At 36.9% G+C, this 19,279-nt stretch overlaps 1 protein-coding gene across 1 annotated transcript in view; it reads right to left on the bottom strand.

The window, feature by feature from the left end:
* The window catches only part of DCAF13 (DDB1 and CUL4 associated factor 13), a 28,256-nt gene that overhangs the window by 8,262 nt on the left and 715 nt on the right, over window positions 1-19,279 (bottom strand). The window contains 6 exon segments of the mRNA XM_004093074.3: window positions 2,213-2,295; window positions 4,304-4,381; window positions 7,783-7,938; window positions 8,886-8,975; window positions 13,944-14,051; window positions 14,564-14,763. Coding sequence (XP_004093122.1) covers window positions 2,213-2,295; window positions 4,304-4,381; window positions 7,783-7,938; window positions 8,886-8,975; window positions 13,944-14,051; window positions 14,564-14,763 — 715 coding nt within the window.

Genomic DNA, 19,279 nt, shown 5'->3' with positions numbered 1-19,279 from the left:
CTTGATTTGAGTTGCCAAATCACTGCCAACAAAGTTGCACTAATTTATACTCCTACTGGTGATATGTAAGAGTCAACACGGCTTTTCAAAGGGTGTATCAAAATGAGAAACTATACTTTATACACAACTGGTAAACACAATGACTTCATGAGTCTCAAGATTCAAAAATTCTTAATCTAATGGCTAAAAGAATAGTGCTTCAAATGAACCAACATGAACAATGGACAAGAGTAATACAGCATTATTGTGACCAAGTTCCTAACATAAAAATATTTGAAGATGCTAAGATTAGTGAGTGGAAGTCTGAGAAGTTTCCACTTCTCAGTTTCAAAGTATCTCCCCAAAGATACATAATAATTACAAAAGGAAAAAAAAGTAACTCTTTAGTGGAGAAACCTGGCAGACACCACCCTAACCAAATGATCAAGGTTAACATTACTAGTAGTAAGATACTGACAACTGCTTTACAGTTCCTGCCTAAGAGCAATGGTTTTCAACTAGGTTTGCTTTGTTCCAGAAACTGCTTTTTAGTAAGATGCTTTATTTCTACATAGGAAAAATGATAAGAATTCCAATTCTAAGCATATCAATTTGTTTAGATGGAAAACCTTTAAATAAACAAAGTTCCACATTATAGGATTCATTAGGGATCATCTATTCTAACCCTCACCTTACGGATGCTGAAACCATGATATAGAGTTAGTTTAAATGACTTGCCCAAGTTTATACAGTAATTACTGGTCAGCCTAGACTTGAACTTAGGTTTCTAATTCAGAATGATTAGAATATCTAAAGGGCAATAAAAGAAAAAAATACTTACAAATATAGAAAAGGGATACAAAAGCAAGATCATTTTCAAAGAGCAATTATGATACTCCAACAGTCACTTATTATAAGGGATATGCTCTTTGTTTCAGGTGGCATATGTAATTCTTTTCAAGGCAAGGAATGAGAAATTCCAAGGACACTCTGAAAAATGGTACCTTGCTAAAATAGCTTATTAGAACATTCTTTAGAAACCTTAACGAGGTTGGTCACAATAATGCTGTATTACTCTTGTCTTTTATTGCCTTTAACTGGAACAATGCCACTTAATTTCAAAACATCAATAAAGGTTAAAAAAAAAGCTTCAATTACTGTGGTTTGGTATTGCTAGTTAACGAGAGTCTAATTGAGCTTCTTTTATTTTTTTAAGACACCAGGGTCTTGTTCTGTTGGCCAGGCTGGAGTGCAGTGGCCCAATCACAACTCACTGTAACCTCAAACTCCTGGACTAAACCTCTTTTTAGCAGAAAGTCATAAAAGATGCTTTTAGTTGGTACCACTAAAACATCATATAATACATCCTTTTATGAGCTAATACTACTACTTTTTTGCTTTCAAATCTATATAGTGGAACATAAAACAATACAGAAGATCTAAAGTTCAATCCACCAACAAACTTCTGCCTTCTTAAAAAAAAACATGTATTAAGAATCTATCAAAGGCATAGCGCTATAATAAATGCTTTGGGAAAAAAAAAGATAAGACACTCTTTCCTGCCTGGGAGACTAATCTCCCCGCTTTAATATCTTAAAAAGGGGATAACATGCGTGTCCCACCTACCTCATATGGATACTGAAAAGATAACTATAATTTTTCTTCTGTCTGACTGTATAGTGATAGCTGATAACATGACTACATGAGTATCAGCTATCTGATACTCACTGCAATACAAACATTGCAGGCAAATATTTTCATTTCCATTAAAACATGTATGGTTCAGTCATTATTTATAAGATCTACATCAAACATCAGCCAGCTTCTTCTGTAAAGGGCCAAATGGTAAACATTTTCAGGCAAGTGGGCCATAAGGTCTCCGCTGCAACTATTCAACTCAGGCATTATAGCACAAAAGCAGCCATATCCAATATATAAATAAGTAAGTGGGTGTGGCCATATTCCAACAAAACTTTATAAAAACAGGCAACAGAAAGGATTTGGTCCACTAGTTGTTTACTGTCCCTGGTCTACATCATTCTAAATACTGACGAAATAAATACTTTTCTAAGAAGTTCTTCTCCAATTTGGAAAACTTTTTAAAGCTAAACAAATGACAGTTTTCAAACTTTATAGGTATACCTACCTAGTGGTATATATTTTATTAGTATGACTTATACAATTAAGCCATTCCTGATAGAAATACACAAGTTTTTAAAACAGGGAAACTTACTTATAATCTTCATTTGCTGCTGTGAAAATGAAAGCTTCCATAGGGTTCCAACAGATTGTATTTGTTCTCATATCTAAGATAACCTGAGAAAGGAAGCATATAGTATCCCATTACCATGAAATTAATTACCTCTAAAATGAATGAATTTCCCACTTCCTTTCCTTTTTTCCCCACTGATTTAAGCAAATATTTCATAAACACCTATTATGTGTACAGTACTCAGCTCAGTGCAATGGGAACAGAAATCAATCAGTAACTGCTTCTTAAATACCCAGGCAGAGTAGTAAATATAAAAATAGAAATGCTTAACTCCCAGTCCCCTAATCTCAAACAACTTATAGTTTAGTCAGAAAAATGTGACACATAATAAAACTTAAAATATAAACAAAAAAGTAACAAATGACTAAGTATCAAATTAGGGGCAAAATTAATGGTGAGCTTAGGGTTAACATAAAGAACTGTTTCTAAAGACAAGTATGATTTGAACTGACCTGTGAAGGATCAGTAATTCAGTGTTTCTCAACGGGAACACTATTGGCATTTTGAGCAGGATTATCTTTTGTTCTGTATGGCTATCCACTGTAGGATGCTTTGCCACTCAGGGACCTCCCACTAAATGTCCCTCTTGCATTCCCAGAACTGTACCTGGTAGGGGACTACAATCCCTGATTGAGAACTACTACATCTATGAGAGAAAGGATAAAAGAAACATTGATAGACTAGTAGATGGAGCAAAGAAGCAATAGAAAGTAGCAGTGTCTAACAATCCCTACATCTATCAAAGTGACCTGCATGTGACAAACTCCAATTCAATGTTACCTTACTGACTAAAAGAAATAAATGAGTTGCAAATTAGAACCAGATTTCAGAGCACCTTGAAAGCCAGGCTACATTTTCTTCAACCTAAAATTAATGGAGCTCCATTAAAAACTGAGAATGTGCGAAGCAGGAGGCAGTAATAATGAAAAATAAATTAAATTAAAAAAAAAAAAAAACAGAATGAGTGTTAGGTAGGTGGGAGGGGGCAGAAATGATCATTCATTAAACTAGTACCTCATGTCAGCATTCTGCTAAATGCTTAAAGTATCATGTTTTATTCTCAGCAAAGTGCTGTGAGATAGTTATTAATACCACCACCTTACAGGGGAAACACATTTTAGGTTAACTTGCTTAAAAGTCTGAGACCAAAGTTCATATAGGATCTTCCCATTAAATCACATGAATGAGTGAAATGATATAAGTGGTACTTTGGAAAGATTATCATATTTATCTATTTCAAACTTCAATGAATGTACTCTCCTAATATCTAGTTTGTTACGTTATAAAAATGATTTAGGAAAAACAAAAGCAAGTATTAAAAGCATTTCTTTTGTATGTGGACTATGACAACAGACTTGTGGCATCTCAATAATGTCCAGCCCTTTCTGTCACTCAAAATTCTAGTATCTGAAATAAACTTTATACCCTTTTACTTACAATGGCATTCCTTACTTACAGACAGTATCTGTCTTCCTCTTGAGAGTTAGCTTAAAGTTGTATTATTAGCTTTGATATGTAAGTGCTGAAATTACTACTTTAGAATTGTTAGGAAATCTGTTACTTTGAACAGGATAGTGCCTGCCTAAATGTCAAACTAGCATTGATCAGCATGTAACTGAACAAATAAAGCTGGTTATGTGAATGAGTTCTAAAACCTTCTGGAATAAAATACTGTACATGTCATATGATAATCATGGGGCTTGAATTTTATTGAATATTATTTGAATATTATTACACTGTTAAGTAACGGGATGCAATACCTTTAAGAACTTTCAATTCAGTAAGTATTAATTAGAGGCCTAAAACGTACTGGCATCATGGAAGACACAAGGATGGTGACTAGGATACAAAACCTAGCAGAAATTTAAGAGTCTCTAAAAAGCAACGGGGAGCTGAAAGAACACAATTGTCATCATGTAGAGGTCTAAGAACACCTGTATAAAAGATTTTTTTAATTCTGAGAAAATATTTGCTCCATATTTTTAGTCTTTCTATTTACAGAGAAATATATAATGCCAACTGTATAAAGCAAAAGTCAAAACTGAAACTTACCTTTTTCAAAGGAGTAGCTTGCCTCATATCATACAGTACTATATTCCTGTCAGATGCACAACTTCCCAAGAGAAATGTCTAAAAACAAGTATAATAATCACCAGTTAAAAGCCAGACCTGGCAGCAAACCACATCCATTCAGTAAACAAATGATTTAATTGCCCTTAATATTTATGTTAAAAAACAAAGTCCATTTTAAGAGGGTACAATAAATCATCCATAATCTCAGGAACTTAAACCAAGTATTTTCATTGTAAAATCCCCATGCTTGTATTTTACTTATTTATTTATTTAGAGACAGAGTCTTGCTCTGTCGCCCAGGCTGGAGTGCAGTGGTACAATCTTGGCTCACTGCAACCTCTACCTCCCGGGTTCAAGCAATTCTCATGCCTCAGCCTGTGGAGGAGCTGGGATTACAGGGGTGCACCACCACAACGGGCTAATATGTTGTATTTTTAGTAGAGACAGGGTTTCACCATGTTGCCCAGGCTGGTATCGAACTCCTGACCTCAGATGAGCCACCTGCCTCAGCCTCCCAAAGTGCTGGGATTACAGGCATGAGCCACTGCGCCTGGCCCCCATGCATGTATTTTAGATGTCAGGGATGATAATGTACAGATATTATTGTGTTCTAATTTGTAATAAAACATATTTTACTTATTTACTCTTCAACTTAAGACTTGTTTCCTGTTTTTTACTATTATAAGTAATACTTCAATAAACATCCCCCCCACCAACATTTAGATCTTCTTTTGAATTATTTCCTTAGGATAAAATTTCACAAATGACATTACTGAATCAAAAGGTATGAACAATTTTATGGCTTTTGATATTTAGGGCTAATTATTTTTCCAAAGAGCTGTACCAGTATACACTACAATGTGGGATATGTCCATTTTAATGCAACTGGGCAGCACTGGGTAGTGTCATTTAAAAGTCAATATCTGTATGACAGTATTTCCTAGCTACATAAATTGTTTTATTAGTAGTTAAATGTTTCTTTGTGTTTGTTAACTCTCTATAAATTAGGCCTGTCTTTTGTCCAACTGTTTGAAGATTTTTCTAATTATTTTATTTGTAAGTCAATTATAAATGTGCACGGTACTCACATAACCCCTTGGCATTAAGTAAAAATAAGCCCTCTATCATCCAGTGGATCCCTGAAACCCTCTCTCTGTAGCATCATTCCTCCTTACTCATGGTTCCTGACACTCACAACTATTGGCTTCTGCCTACAATTACTTCCTACTGCAAGTATGGGGGCAGCAAGAAGAGCTATTTACTAACTAGTTGCATGGCCAGCTAACTCCTCCTACTGTCTGTACGCAGTTCAAATAACACATCATAAAGCTAATGTTATGATCATGATTTCCTCTCAGTTCTTTCTGAAAGCCTGCTATCTTAATGGCTGCTTTTCTGAGACTTCCCTAGTGAGGTCCCTCAACCTTTCTTGGCTTCTCATTATGTCGCCTCAGGGTCTGACCAGGTTCCATTTCTAAAAAGGAAGACTTTGATGTGAACAAAGCAAAACAATCTACCTAGACCAAATGCCACCTTTCACACTGTAAAACGTGCCAATGATCAGCATAAACTTTTGGCTTTACCAGAATTCTAGGCATCAATATTTTAAGAGAAAATTAATTATTAATGATTAGAGGAGACAAATACAAATACACTCCATTTGTTCACAGTAACATGCCCTTTCCATTAAGTTAAAAATAGGATAAGAGACATGTACACCATTTACTTTTACCGCTAAGTTCATAAGGTTAATAGTAATTAAAAAAAAAACAGCTGAACAAATACAGCTGTTATACAGGCAAGTTTGAAATATATGGTCACTAAGTCATCCCTAATAATTATGATTTTAGAATTGGTGATCAGCTCTTCTGACACAGATGTTCACCAAAGCAGAGAAGCAAAAGATTTTTTTGTTACTCTAAATAGTAAGAACCAGTGTCTGTTTAGGTTTTTTTGTTTGTGTGGTTTTTTTTTAGTAAGTAATACCGTCACCATCTCGAATTTGGATAGCACTTTTAAAAAATGTTCACACATGTTATCAACTTTTACACTTGGTCCTGCTCTGCAAGGGTAGCTGCCTTTTCATGCCATTTCTCTCTTCTACAACCAAGGGAAACATAAGGAAGGAAGATGGAGGATGGAGTGAGAAAGATATAATAGAGACAGATACTCCAGACCAGGGATCAGAAAACTTTTTCCGTAAAGGGCCAGAGAGTAAGTATTTTAGGTTTTGTGGGCCATATGGTCTCTATGGCAATTACTTAACTCGCCATCATAGCACAAAAGCAGCTACAGATAATATGTATGCAAGAGAACATGGCTGTCTTCTAGCAGAGCTCTATTTACAAAAACAGGCAGTGGGCCACATGTGGCTCACAGACTAGTTTGCCAACCTATTCTAGACCTGTAGCCTCTCTAGAAAGTGTGTGTGTAAGTATGTGGTAGTTGCAGGAAGAGTGTCCTCTGACTTCTCAGTAATTCCTCAAGGCCAAGCTCACATCACACTGCAGCATCTCATTTTCCAGTACATCATACAAACAATTTTTATACCTTACTATTTTGACTCAACCTTACTTCCTACCTTTTATCAGGTTGGGTCTTTAAGAGCATAACACTTGCATATTAGGATTTTTCTCTCATACTACCTAAAATGGTAGCCTCGCAATAACTGCTAAAATTGGCTTATATATGCTATGATTGCCTTTTCTTTCAGCAGGAAAAAAGTATTCCTACTGAGTCTTCTGGACAATCAGTTCACCTATTGTTATGTATTAAGAAAAAGTTCAGAGAAAGATCTGGAGTCCAAGGGCTAGCTTAGCCTTCAGGACAGCCTCAATTTCTAAATTCAGACCTAAATAGACAACATGTAGTGGCCAATCTCCAACTCTTCCCTGAGGCCTGGAGGAACTGGGAATCATAATTCAGGAGGAACTGGGAATCACAATTCAGACTTCTGAGCAAAGAAAAATATAACTAATTACCATGTAGTTCAACAATAATCACAAATGTTTTTATGAAGCATTGGTACCTTACCAATTATAAATAGACAAAATGATGTCCAATGCTCCTTCTTCTGACCTCCAAGGCAGGTAGAAAAATTAACATTTTCCTAAATGTACAATGACATATCTATGGAACATGAGACTGAAGGCATGAGTAAAACTAAAGTTAAAACAAGACTGTATTTACCTGGATTTTACCCCAATGGGCAAATGCACACACCACTCCTCTAACAATGCTTAACTCTAGTATCTGGGACTAAACTGCTGGGAAACATGTTGGGATTTGAGCAAAGGTATCAGAACTCATTTACAATTGGGAAAATTGACAAAATGCCAAAACACCATTAAAATTCAGAAGTTTCTATCATACATTCAAAAGTTTCCTAAACAGAACTGAAATTATTAAGCCATAATAAGGAAACAAAAAGCAAAACATACTTTAAAAAAAAAAATTACCTCAATTGGGTTAAATTTAACACTACTTATACTGTCAAATCCCCAGGTCATTGAACATATAGGATTAGTTCTTTGTTCATCCCAAATGTCTACTTGCTGTCCACATGTGGCAAAAACAGCTTCTTTCCAGTGATGATCAATACCAGTATACACTGTCTTTAAAAGCAAAAAGGTTAAGAGGATTTTTTTCATTACAAATTCAAATCTGCAGAATAATATTTTAAATATATTTATCTACACTATCTTTTTTTGAGAAAAGCCCTGTTCACAAAGAAACTTCTCTGAAGTCCTTACTTAAAGGGGGAAACAACACCATAAAGAGACGACATTTTAAGAATGAAACCAATTTTGTTTTAGAAATTACTAACGTGTTTCCAACTACAAATTATCTCTACCTCATACTCATACCCCATTCCCCTATCCCTTTAAGAACATTTAGAACTTCTTGAAACCTAAAGCAGAACCTAAATATTATATACTAACCATAATATTGAAATGACAAAGTGATTTTTAAAAGGTATATTTAATTTAAAGATTAAATCTAATTTTGGAATTGTTTGCTTAATATAAAAATGTAAACATTATAAAACATGGATAGGCCAAATGTTCTAAATTATTCTTATGCTAAAACTAAACCACCCATCATCTGATTTGCAGAATAATTTGGTAGAAACATTAATAAAATTTACACATGATGCATAATACTATTAAATTTCTTCATTTCTTAAAGGAGTCTTTCAACTAAGAAATTCTGAGTTTTATGTAAGATCTATGATGACATAAACTAGACAAGCTGAAGCATTTTCTGAACTTCTATCTTTTTCTCCATGGTCTTGCTATAGGAAATGTTTCATTGTATCCTCTAGCTAAAAACAAAAATCAAACTCTACTACAATGAATACCAAAAAAAAATCTGTCAAAATTCTTTAGCATCAAAGGACTTTAGCTGCACTAAATATTGCGTAAATGGGTCAACAATTACAGCCTAAAGTCTTTTGTTTCTTATTTGCATCTTCTTCCCCATCTTTGGACATTATAACTATAAAATAATTTTAAATAAAAGAATGTTAATAGGCAAGCTATTAGTCAATTTACTTTTGTACCTTTCCTAATATTGTATGTAATGGCTCTTCCTCGTCTCCATAGCCTGGCCCATCCATTTTCCACTGCTTCACAGTTTTGTCATCACCAACCTAGAAATATTTGTTTTATTATGATGATGATAATGAACAACAGTTACAAATTAAAACTTGCCAACACTTATATCAAATTATAAGTATCTTGTTTAAAACAGATAACATACCATATCATTCCAGTATTATACTTATTGATGCATTTATATCCCACCTTGTTTTAGTAAAGATTTGTGACAAATATATAAAGTACATAAAACTAAAAATATAATGAGTAGAGCAAAAGAAAAACAAGAACAGGGGCAAAGGTCATGCATATTGTGATAAACATGGCATTTCAACTTAGAGAAAAAATGGATTACAAAAAATGGTATTATAATATCTGGTTAGTCATTTTTAAAAATTGAGCCAATTTGATACCTTATGTGAAAATAAAATTCCAGGTAATTTTAAATATAAAAAATAAAATGAAAAACATGAAAATACTGGAGAGAAGCCATTGTTATAATATTGAAATAGACAAAGTCCTTTTCTGCATGAACTGCAGAAACTACTAAGTCAGTGGTTTTCAAACGGTGAACTTTGGGCCTCTGGAGGACCCTGAGAACTTTTCAGGGTCCACGCGGTCAAAACTATTTTCATAATGTTAGTAAAGACATAGTTTGTCTTTTCACTGTGCTGACAGCTGCACAAATAGTAAAAAAGCAACAGTGAGCAGAACTGTTGGCACGTTAGCCCAAATCAAGGCAAAACAACAAACTATAGTAATTTAGACGTGAGTATTTGGCAGACATGTTTACGCTATCAGGTGAAACAGACTACAAAACAGAACATATAATGTAGTTTGAGGTTGAAAACAAAATCATAAATGTGGTACTGTATAACTGCATATATACCAAACTGCTAGTTTTAACTTAAAATCTTACATTTATATGTTAGATGCAATCTATATCCACTTTTTGATAAAAACATTAACAAAGATATATTTATCTATGGGAAGAGTATGAATGTAGCTCTTTTCCAACAGCAAATTCAAAAAGGAAAACACTTCTTGCAAAACAGTTTACAGTGCCTATGAGATGAAAACAGTAAGTGATCAGGAAAGGTTTTGGTACTAGGATTACACAGCGATGTCTTTTGTTGAGGATGTCGATGAAGAGAATCCTTAACAACATCCTTATGATAGACAAAAAGTATTTAATAGGGCTACATCTTATTAACCACTCTGAATCTGAGCCACTGGCACTATACTAAAACTCAATTCTAGAAACCTGATCCTAATGGGAGAACGTTAAAATGTAATCTGGTACCAGGTCTTGACTGATCTGGCTTGACCCAAAGAGACATTTTAGCACTTACAGAATACAGGATAAACTGTGTCCCTGAGCACCCCGTTCCTGAAGACAGTATCCCTCCATCAAGTTTCTGATAGTGTCTGCAAGCTCAAGACTGAATTTCATTGTAAATGACCAAGCTGTTCTGCAGTCTACCGAGTACAAACCTCAGCGGACCACCAATTCTGGGAAATGTTTTCTCATTTTATAGAAATGAGTAGCCGAACAAGAATACGTGCCTGGCTAGAACATCTCATCTCCAGGCTGGTTATGCTGAAGAAGGAACTGTTGGTATTACAAACTGGGATATCTTAGTGAAGTTTAGGTAATAAAAGTTCGTGTTTTGCAACACTGTGTACTAAAATTTTTAAAAACATTCTTAAAGTTGTACCAGCAAGTAGTCTTCACATGTGTCTTATCTCTGACAAAGCACACATTACTCAAAAATAACTTTTTGGTTGGGTGCGGTGGCTTGCACCTGTAATCCCAGCACTTTCAGAGGCCAAGGCGGGCGGATCACTAGGTCAGGAGATCGAGACCATCATGGCCAACACGGTGAAACCCTGTCTCTACTAAAAAGAAAAAAAATAAATTAGCCGGGAGTGGTGGTGGGCACCTGTAGTCCCAGCTACTGGGGAGACTGAGGCAAGAGAATGGCGTGAACCCGGGAGGCAGAGCTTGCAGTGAGCAGAGATCATGCCACTGCACTCCAACCTGGGCGACAGAGGGAGACTTCATCTCAAAAAAAAAAAAAAAAAAAAAAAAAAAATCTTTTTGAAAAAGGGAGGTGGGCATGGTGACTCATGCCTGTAATCCCAACACTTTTTGGGAGGCTGAGACAGACTTGAGCCCAGCAGTTCAACATCAGCCTGGGCAACGTAGCAAAACTGTCTCTTTAAAAAAATAAAGTGGGGGGAAATAAGTGGTGAATATGAAACATTTCCAGTCTTTATTCATTTCTTAAAATGTTTTTATTTAATTTACAAATAAAAGTTATATATATTTATGATGTACAACATTGTGTTTTGATATACGTAGACACTGTGGAATGGATAAACCAAGCTAATTAACATACCTGTTACCTCACATACTTATTATTTTGTGGTGAGAACATTTAATTCACTTTCAAAGGAATTGTCAAGAGAGCGTGTTATTAACTATAATCACCGTGTTATACAACATCCATCCTATCTCTTTGAAATTTTGTCTCTTTTGACCAACATCTCCCCAATCTCCCTCCCTCAAAGCCCCTAGTAATGACCATTTTACTCCATTTCTATGAGTTTGGCTTTTTTAGACTCCACACAACTGAGATCATGTGGTATTTGTCTTATTTAACTTAGCATCATGTCCTCCAGGTTCATTCATGTATGCTGCAAGTGACAGGATTTCCTTCTTTCTGAAGGCTGAATAGTATTCCTGTGTGCATGTGTGTGTGTACTTTTTTTTTTAAATTCATTCATCCATTGCTGGACACTTTAGGTTGATTCCATATCCTGGGTATTGTGAATAATGCTGCAAATGAGCCTTTATTCATTTTAAGCATTAAAAAAAATACACTAAGTCCTCTGGCTGAGCTACTAATCAATATATCCAAAAGAATAACCAAGTGTAAGAAGCCTTAGTTGCCATCCATTCCCACTTGCCAATCAATTCCTTGCACAACATTGGGCTTGCAGGGTCAGGCAGCTTATCTGCACCCCTCTAGTGAAAAGTAACTGAATGCTTTACAAGGTAGCCTATTCTGCTTTTTGACAGCAAATAAGTTTTTTTTTTACACTAAAACCAAATCTTTTAACATTAACACCTATTTCCAGTGCCTCTCTATGGAGCAACAAATTAGTCTACTTTCTTTTTCACATGACAATCTTTCAAATTGTAGCTATCAGGTTTCCCAGAAGTCAACTTTTCCCTTTATTATTCTCTTGCAATCTAGCTTCTGCACCCTGCCAACCTGGATTGCAACCTACATTTTATAACTCAGCTCAACCTGTTTTTTAAAAAGTCACCAGTAAATAAAGAATAAGGAAGACCTATTTGACTGATTAGTGCATGTGTATACAAAAACTGTTGTATAGGTAGGTCAAAATACTTGAAAAGACATACACCAAACTAACGGTGTTAGAAGTGAAAGACTAGAATTACGCAATCTTTAATTTTCTATTTTTTACATCTCTACATTTCTAATATGTTTTCCTCAGTCTTCATTTTTCATTATTCTTTGTAGTAGTTCACAAAACTGACTATTCCTTCCTCCTAAGAACTATGCTCATTCACAGATTCTTTGAGCTCTGGCTACTCCCAGAGTTTTCCCACTTCCCAGAGGTGGATGGGCATTCCCCAAGGCTACTTCCTTGACATCTTTGTATTTCTATATTTTCCTCTTCGTTTCCTCCCAATGATGCCGTACTATGGCTTCAATGATTAGTTCTATATTGATGATGTCAAGTTCAGCTCTGACCTCCCTCCTGAGCTCCAGACCTGCCTCTGTAAAGGTATGATACACATCTTCACTACAACAGCCCATTAGCAGTCCAGTTTGTCACATCATATCCTTCCCATTGCCACCCTTCCAAACTTGCTGGTACTCCTCAGCAACAGGAACCAACCTCTTCCCAGGTACCTCTCAGTTGTCAAACCTGTCAATCCTCCAAAGTGTCAACCACTGATTTCCAGTTTTCAGTCTCCATAATAAGGTAGCCTCTTATTATTGCCTGCCAAACTATTAAAATGGCCTTCAAACTGATCACTAACTGCTGTCAAATTACTTAACTCAAAGCACAGCTCAGATTTTGTCGTTCCCCTTGTTAAGAAAGACCTTCAATGAACTTGAATTGGTATTTTGTACACGAATGGTCACGGCAACACTATTCACAATAGCCAAAAGGTGGAAACAAATCAAATGCTCATTGATGAATGAACGGATAAACAAAATGTGACACATACAATGGAATGTTATTTAGCTACAAAAAGAAAGGAAATTCTGACATGTACTACAACATGGATAAACCTTGAAGACAATTATGTTAAGTAAAATAAGCCAGACATAAAAGGCTTATTCCACATACACAAAATGGTATAATGCTTTAAAATATGCTTCTATTTATATGAGGTACCCAGAATAGTCAAAATCACAGAGGCAAAAAGTAAAATAGTGGTTACCAGGGGTTGGGGACTGAGGGGAAAGAGGAGTTATTGTTTAATGACTATAGTTCCAGCTGGGGAAGATGAAAAAGTTCTGAAGACGGGATGGTGGTGATGGTTGCACAGTGATGTGAATATATTGGATGCCACCAAACTGTATATTTAAAAAGAGAGTAAATTTTATGTTCCGGATATCTTGCCACACACAGGCACAAAACTTCAATGATTCCTTACTATCTGACTAACGAAAGTACAAATTACTCATCTTAGCATCAAAAATCCTCCAGAGTAAGCCAAACTCTTTCTAGACTCACCTCTCATTAATTCCACTTTTGTGGTAAATTGAGTATTAGTTTAATCATGTTAAGTTATGGGGAAGGCTGAATTATATAAAGAAAACTAGTAATTTTCAAGGTTTAATAAGCTATTTTGCATTGCGAAACTCCAAAAGGGCCTAGGAACAAATAAATGAACTTGAAAAAAATGTATTCAATTAGATTATTCTTACCCATGTTGATCAAATTTAATGACTTAATGGTATTACACTTACAGTGAAAAAAGAAGTCCCACAAAAGCGAGTACATATTCCTCGTACAAAGCCTTCATGTGCTTGTATTGTACGGATACAATTCCGCTGAGTTAGGTTCCAAATTCTAACCTATGATAAAGCATACCAGGAAATTCCAGTGAACTATAAATGTAAAATGTTCAGGATAAATTCAACACTGACAAGGCTACGAATCACTCTACTGGGCACCTAAAACCAAAATCCTTTGGATTAAAACAATGCAATGCATATGGATAAGTATATCGACGAGCAAAAAATATAATCTGGCAAATACTCTGTTGATTCTAAAGTGCTGCAAAACTTTTTCACTTGCCATAGTAGGAAATTAAGTGTTGACAACATCTGTGAAAAAACTCATACTTAAATACTTTAATTATAAACATGATTATTTAATTGACTGTCAAACTGATCCTTAAACTACTGCATTTATAATTTCTTAGGTTTAAAGAAGAAAATACTAAACAGTATTCCTAGCAAAATTTAGTCTTGAGAAGTAAACTGAAATCCAATGAAGTAAAACCTACAGTAACTAAAAACTAAAGGAAAAAACATTTGTAATACAACTACTTTTAGTTGAAAATATCATCTAGAGTGCCACTTGCCTCTCCATCACACGCCCCAGAAAGGACAGTAGCCAGGTTCTTCGGATGCTTTGCCAAGCAATTGACTCCATCACGGTGACCATCCAGTGAAGCAAGGAATGGTTTTGCAAATACTCGTTCCAGTTTGGTAGCATTTAAAGCTCTTACATATTCTCGTGGGACCTCAAAAGGATGTAAAGTAGGATCATAGTTTCTTGGAACTGAAACAAGAATGATTCTTCTTAATAATTCACACTTAATATTTCCTGCAGTCTTCCTCAGCTAATCACTCTGTTATTCAATAAGCATTCAGTTAGTGACATTGTTCTATGCCTAACACTAAGAATACAAAAGTAGAGGACCTGCTGTTCAGAAATCTTTCTGAAATTACTGGAAAATCATGGGATGCATACATCTTGCAAAACAATTAGATCCTAGATATATATACATGCAGCCTTTCCCCCCTTTTTTTTTTTGAGATGGAGTCTCGCTCCGTCACCAGGCTGGAGTGCAGTGGTGCAATCTTGGCTCACTGCAACCTCTGCTTCCCAGGTTCAAGCAATTCTCCTGCCTCAGCCTCCCGAGTAGCTGGGATTACAGGCGCGTGCCACCACGCCCAGCTAATTTTTCTATTTTTGGTAGAGACGGGGTTTCACCATGTTGGTCAGGCTGGTCTCGACCTTGTGACTTCATGATCCACCCGCCTCGGCCTCCCAAAGTGCTGGGATTACAGGCATGAGCCACCGTGCCCGGCCTCCCTTTTATATGTCCTAGTACAGTCTTCAACTGGGTTGTAAGTGTTCACTGTCAGGGCTTCCAATACACTTTTCATTTGTATTTCCTTATGCCTAGCACAGTTTCTGGGACAAAACACGTGCAAGATGTTTCTCAACAGAACTCTAAGCTTCCTGTAGGGCAGGGAACATTATTAATCTCTGGTGCTAAATACTGTGCTGATAGACACACGAAGTTGTGATTATGATGATATTATATAGCTATTATTTACTGACCACTTTCTATGTTTGTTTACTTACTTAAAAAAGACTCACCTAAGAGTTCACCAAGTGCCAGGCACTGTTCCAAAAACCTTAACCGTTTAATCTCCACAGCATCCTATGTGTTAAGTTCTATTACTATCTCACACTTTATTGATGGGAAAACTGAGGCATAAAGAGGTTAAGTAACTTGAATATGACACGGAGCCAGGATTCAAACCAAGGCAGTATGGCTCCAGAATCTATGTTTTAACTGTCCTGATATGCTGCTAAACACATTGTCTTGGTTAATAATCATGCTTAGGGCCGGGCATGGTGGCTCACGCCTGTAATCCCAGCACTTTGGGGGGCCGGGACGGACGGATCACGAGGTCAGGAGACCGAGACCATCCTGGCTAACACACTGAAATCCCATCCACTAAAAATACAAAAAGTTAGCCAGCGGGGGTGATGGTATGTGCCTGCAGTCCCAGCTACTTGGGAGGCTGAGGCAAAAGAATCACTTGAACCTGAAAAGTGGAGTTTGCAGTGAGCCGAGATCGTGCCACTGCACTCCAGCCTGGCTGACAGAGCGTGACTTCATCCCCAAAAAAAAATACATATATACACATATATGTATATATATAATTATGCTTAGAAAATAATTTTAAGCTCGTATGACTAAAAAACTCAGTGAATAAAAAGTAAATGCATCTTCTTACCCCCATGACTTCATCCTGCTGTTTCTTTCTGACTCCCTGGTAATGGTATTATATCTAACATTCAACAAAGCTCTAGCCTAGGTCATTCTTAGGTATTCCATCTTCCATATTCCCTACTACCAAAACTCAAAGTCCTACTCATCATCTCTTTGCAACACTTACTCATGTTTCCTTTTAACTCTTTATTTCTAGTAACTTAGTTGTTTTGTTTGTTTGTTTTTTTGAGATGCGGTATCATTCTGTCACCCAAGCTGGAATGCAGTGGTGTGACTACAGCCTACTGCAGCCTCAACCTCCAGGGCTTAAGTGATCCTCCTACCTTAGCCTCTCACCTCAGCCTCCCAAGTAGCTTGGACCTCAGGCATGCACCACCATGCCCCATTAATCTTGAAATTTTTTTGTAGAGACAGGGGTCTCCTTACGATGCCCAGGCTACTCTGGAACTCCTAGGCTCAAGAGATCCTTCCACCTTTGCCTCCCAAAGTGTTGGGTTTATGAGTGTGAGCCACTGCATCCCCAGGCAGTTTGGGTCTTCATTATCTTATACTTGGGCTACTTTAATATCATCCCTACTTGATTTGGTGGCAATTTACACTATTATCAGATGTCATCTTTTTTTATTTTTTTTTGAGATGGAGTCTTGCTCTGTTGCCCAGGCTGCAGTGCAGTGGTGCAATCTCGGCTCACTGCAAGCTCCTCCTCCTGGGTTCACGCCATTCTCCTGCCTCAGCCTCCCGAGTAGCTGGGACTACAGGCGCCTGCCACCATGCCTGGCTAATTTATTTATTTATTTATTTTTTGTATTTTTAGTAGAGACGGGGTTTCACCATGTTAGCCAGGATGGTCTCCATCTCCTGACCTCGTGATCCACTTGCCTCGGCCTCCCAAAGTACTGGGATTACAGGCGTGAGCCACCACGCCCAGCCTATCCGATGTCATCTTAAAACAGCTTTTTACATGTCACTCCCATGCTTAAAACTTCCAAAGGCTCCCTATATAGTAGTCTTCAAACTTTCTGTGTGCCCCATTAACAACAGAGTTTTTGAGCAGATCCCTTCTCAACATATGTGTATGTTAATGAGAGCGTATAATTAAAGATGTTCTTTTTTTTTTTTTTTTTTTGAGACGAGTCTCCCTCTGTCGCCCAGGCTGGAGTGCAGTGACGCGATCTCGGCTCACTGCAAGCTCTACCTCCCGGGTTCACGCCATTCTCCCGCCTCAGCCTCCAGAGTAGCTGGGACTACAGGCACCCACCACCACGCCCGGCTAATTTTTTTGTATTTTTAGTAGAGACGGGATTTCACTGTGTTAGCCAGGATGGTCTTGATCTCCTGACCTCGTGATCCACCCGTCTCGGCCTCCCAAAGTGCTGGGATTACAGACGTGAGCCACCACGCCTGGCCAAAGATGTTCTTTTTTTAAGAAAAATCTTGATTTAACACTGTGATAGATTTAAAGGTTCTAATTTCAGCTTAATTCAATGTTTGGTTTTAATGGCTACTATTATAAAAAAAATTCAAGCGGTACTCACTTTCGCACAGTACTGTATTAACGGGACGACATGCATACTGGAATCAATTCCCCACTTTGCAAAGTTTAGTGGTTAACAGATGTGATTTCAATCACTGTAAACCTCTTAAAGAGTGGGACTGGTTCAGTTAATATGGTACTGTGCAAAGTGCAGAATGCCCGTACTTCACAAAGAAAGCATACCCAAAATGATAATGTCCATAGTTGGCTACGTTTATTTAATACATTTAATTTTCAGTCTCATCCATCAGTTTTGCAAAGATTATTTTTGAAGTCTAGAAAATTTCTATCTACTCTGATGTCAGCAGCTGTTCCTACAACTAAAATTAGCATTTTAATAATTTCAACAAAAGTTTAAAAACCCCAACAAGATAGATCATTTTGTTTCTAAATCTCTTCATGTGGGCAAAAATGAATCTTTATAGATGGAGAAACTGACATTTATAAAGCAACTATTATGTGCTAGGTGCTGTCTAAACACAGTGCATACACGAACATGATTCTTCCCCTTTTTGGAGGCTAAGTCTGATGGGAAAGACTATTAACCAAAATAATAATCATGAGACAATGTAATAAACACTGTGAAGAAGCGATAGCATCACAGAAGACGGGTGCTGAAGGGGGCGGGGCTCATGCAGGAGGTAAGCAGGAATAGATTATTGTTCGGTGAAAGTTTTCCAGAGAAAGCGGCTGAACTGGGTAAGGGTGTGTGCCACAGGAGGCCTTAAAAAGGATGACTGAAACGCACTGAGATTTGCAAGGGTGAATACTAAACCACTTGTGGGAAACGTAGTGACTGACGAAAGTGGCAAGGAAGGTGGGACCAGAGATTCAAGGACTGGGAATGATGCCAAATCCAAGTGACAAATCTAATTTATATTTTAGAAACATTACTGCCTTGTGACAAACTGTAAACATCTTTTGAGCAGAGACTTCTTAGCAACCAAAATAGTGAAATACTGTTTTCGCCTCATCTCATCTCGCTTACTCCTCATTCAAACTGACACAGCCCTTCTTTCTATGCCTTAGGTTCATTCCTGCCTGAAGACATTTGCTCCTGTTATTCTCTTTACTTAGAATAATCTGCTTATGCATGGTTGGTCCCTTGTCATTTAGGTATCACAAGGTACAATTTATAAGTGGTTAGCATGTTAACAGGGGAACAGACCAGGAAGGATAAATTAACTTCATTTAACCATTCTTTCATCAAACTTCTTAAGGGATGGTAATAGAAAACTGAAAACTGATGCTTTTAAATTCATCTGTCTCTTCCAACATCCAGAACTAATGTGAAGTAGTAAGGTGGCAAGAAGAGCAGTAGGAAGGTTTTAAAAGCCTGTTCAACTCTTAGCCCTTCAACCCACGGGTTTGGCTCATTCAAGTCCACTTTCCAGTAACAGGAACCTGAAGACAATTCCAGAGCAGCAGCTGGAATTTTTCTCCACTATAGACAACTATTTCCCACTCACCACTAGAGGAAAATTCTTAGAATAAGCACTTGAACAGACTTT

This window comes from Nomascus leucogenys, chromosome 16 (genome assembly GCF_006542625.1).
Source record: "Nomascus leucogenys isolate Asia chromosome 16, Asia_NLE_v1, whole genome shotgun sequence".
NCBI lineage: Eukaryota > Metazoa > Chordata > Mammalia > Primates > Hylobatidae > Nomascus > Nomascus leucogenys.
The sequence above is the reverse complement of the archived record's forward strand: the minus strand, read 5'-3'. Positions and strand labels throughout refer to the sequence as shown.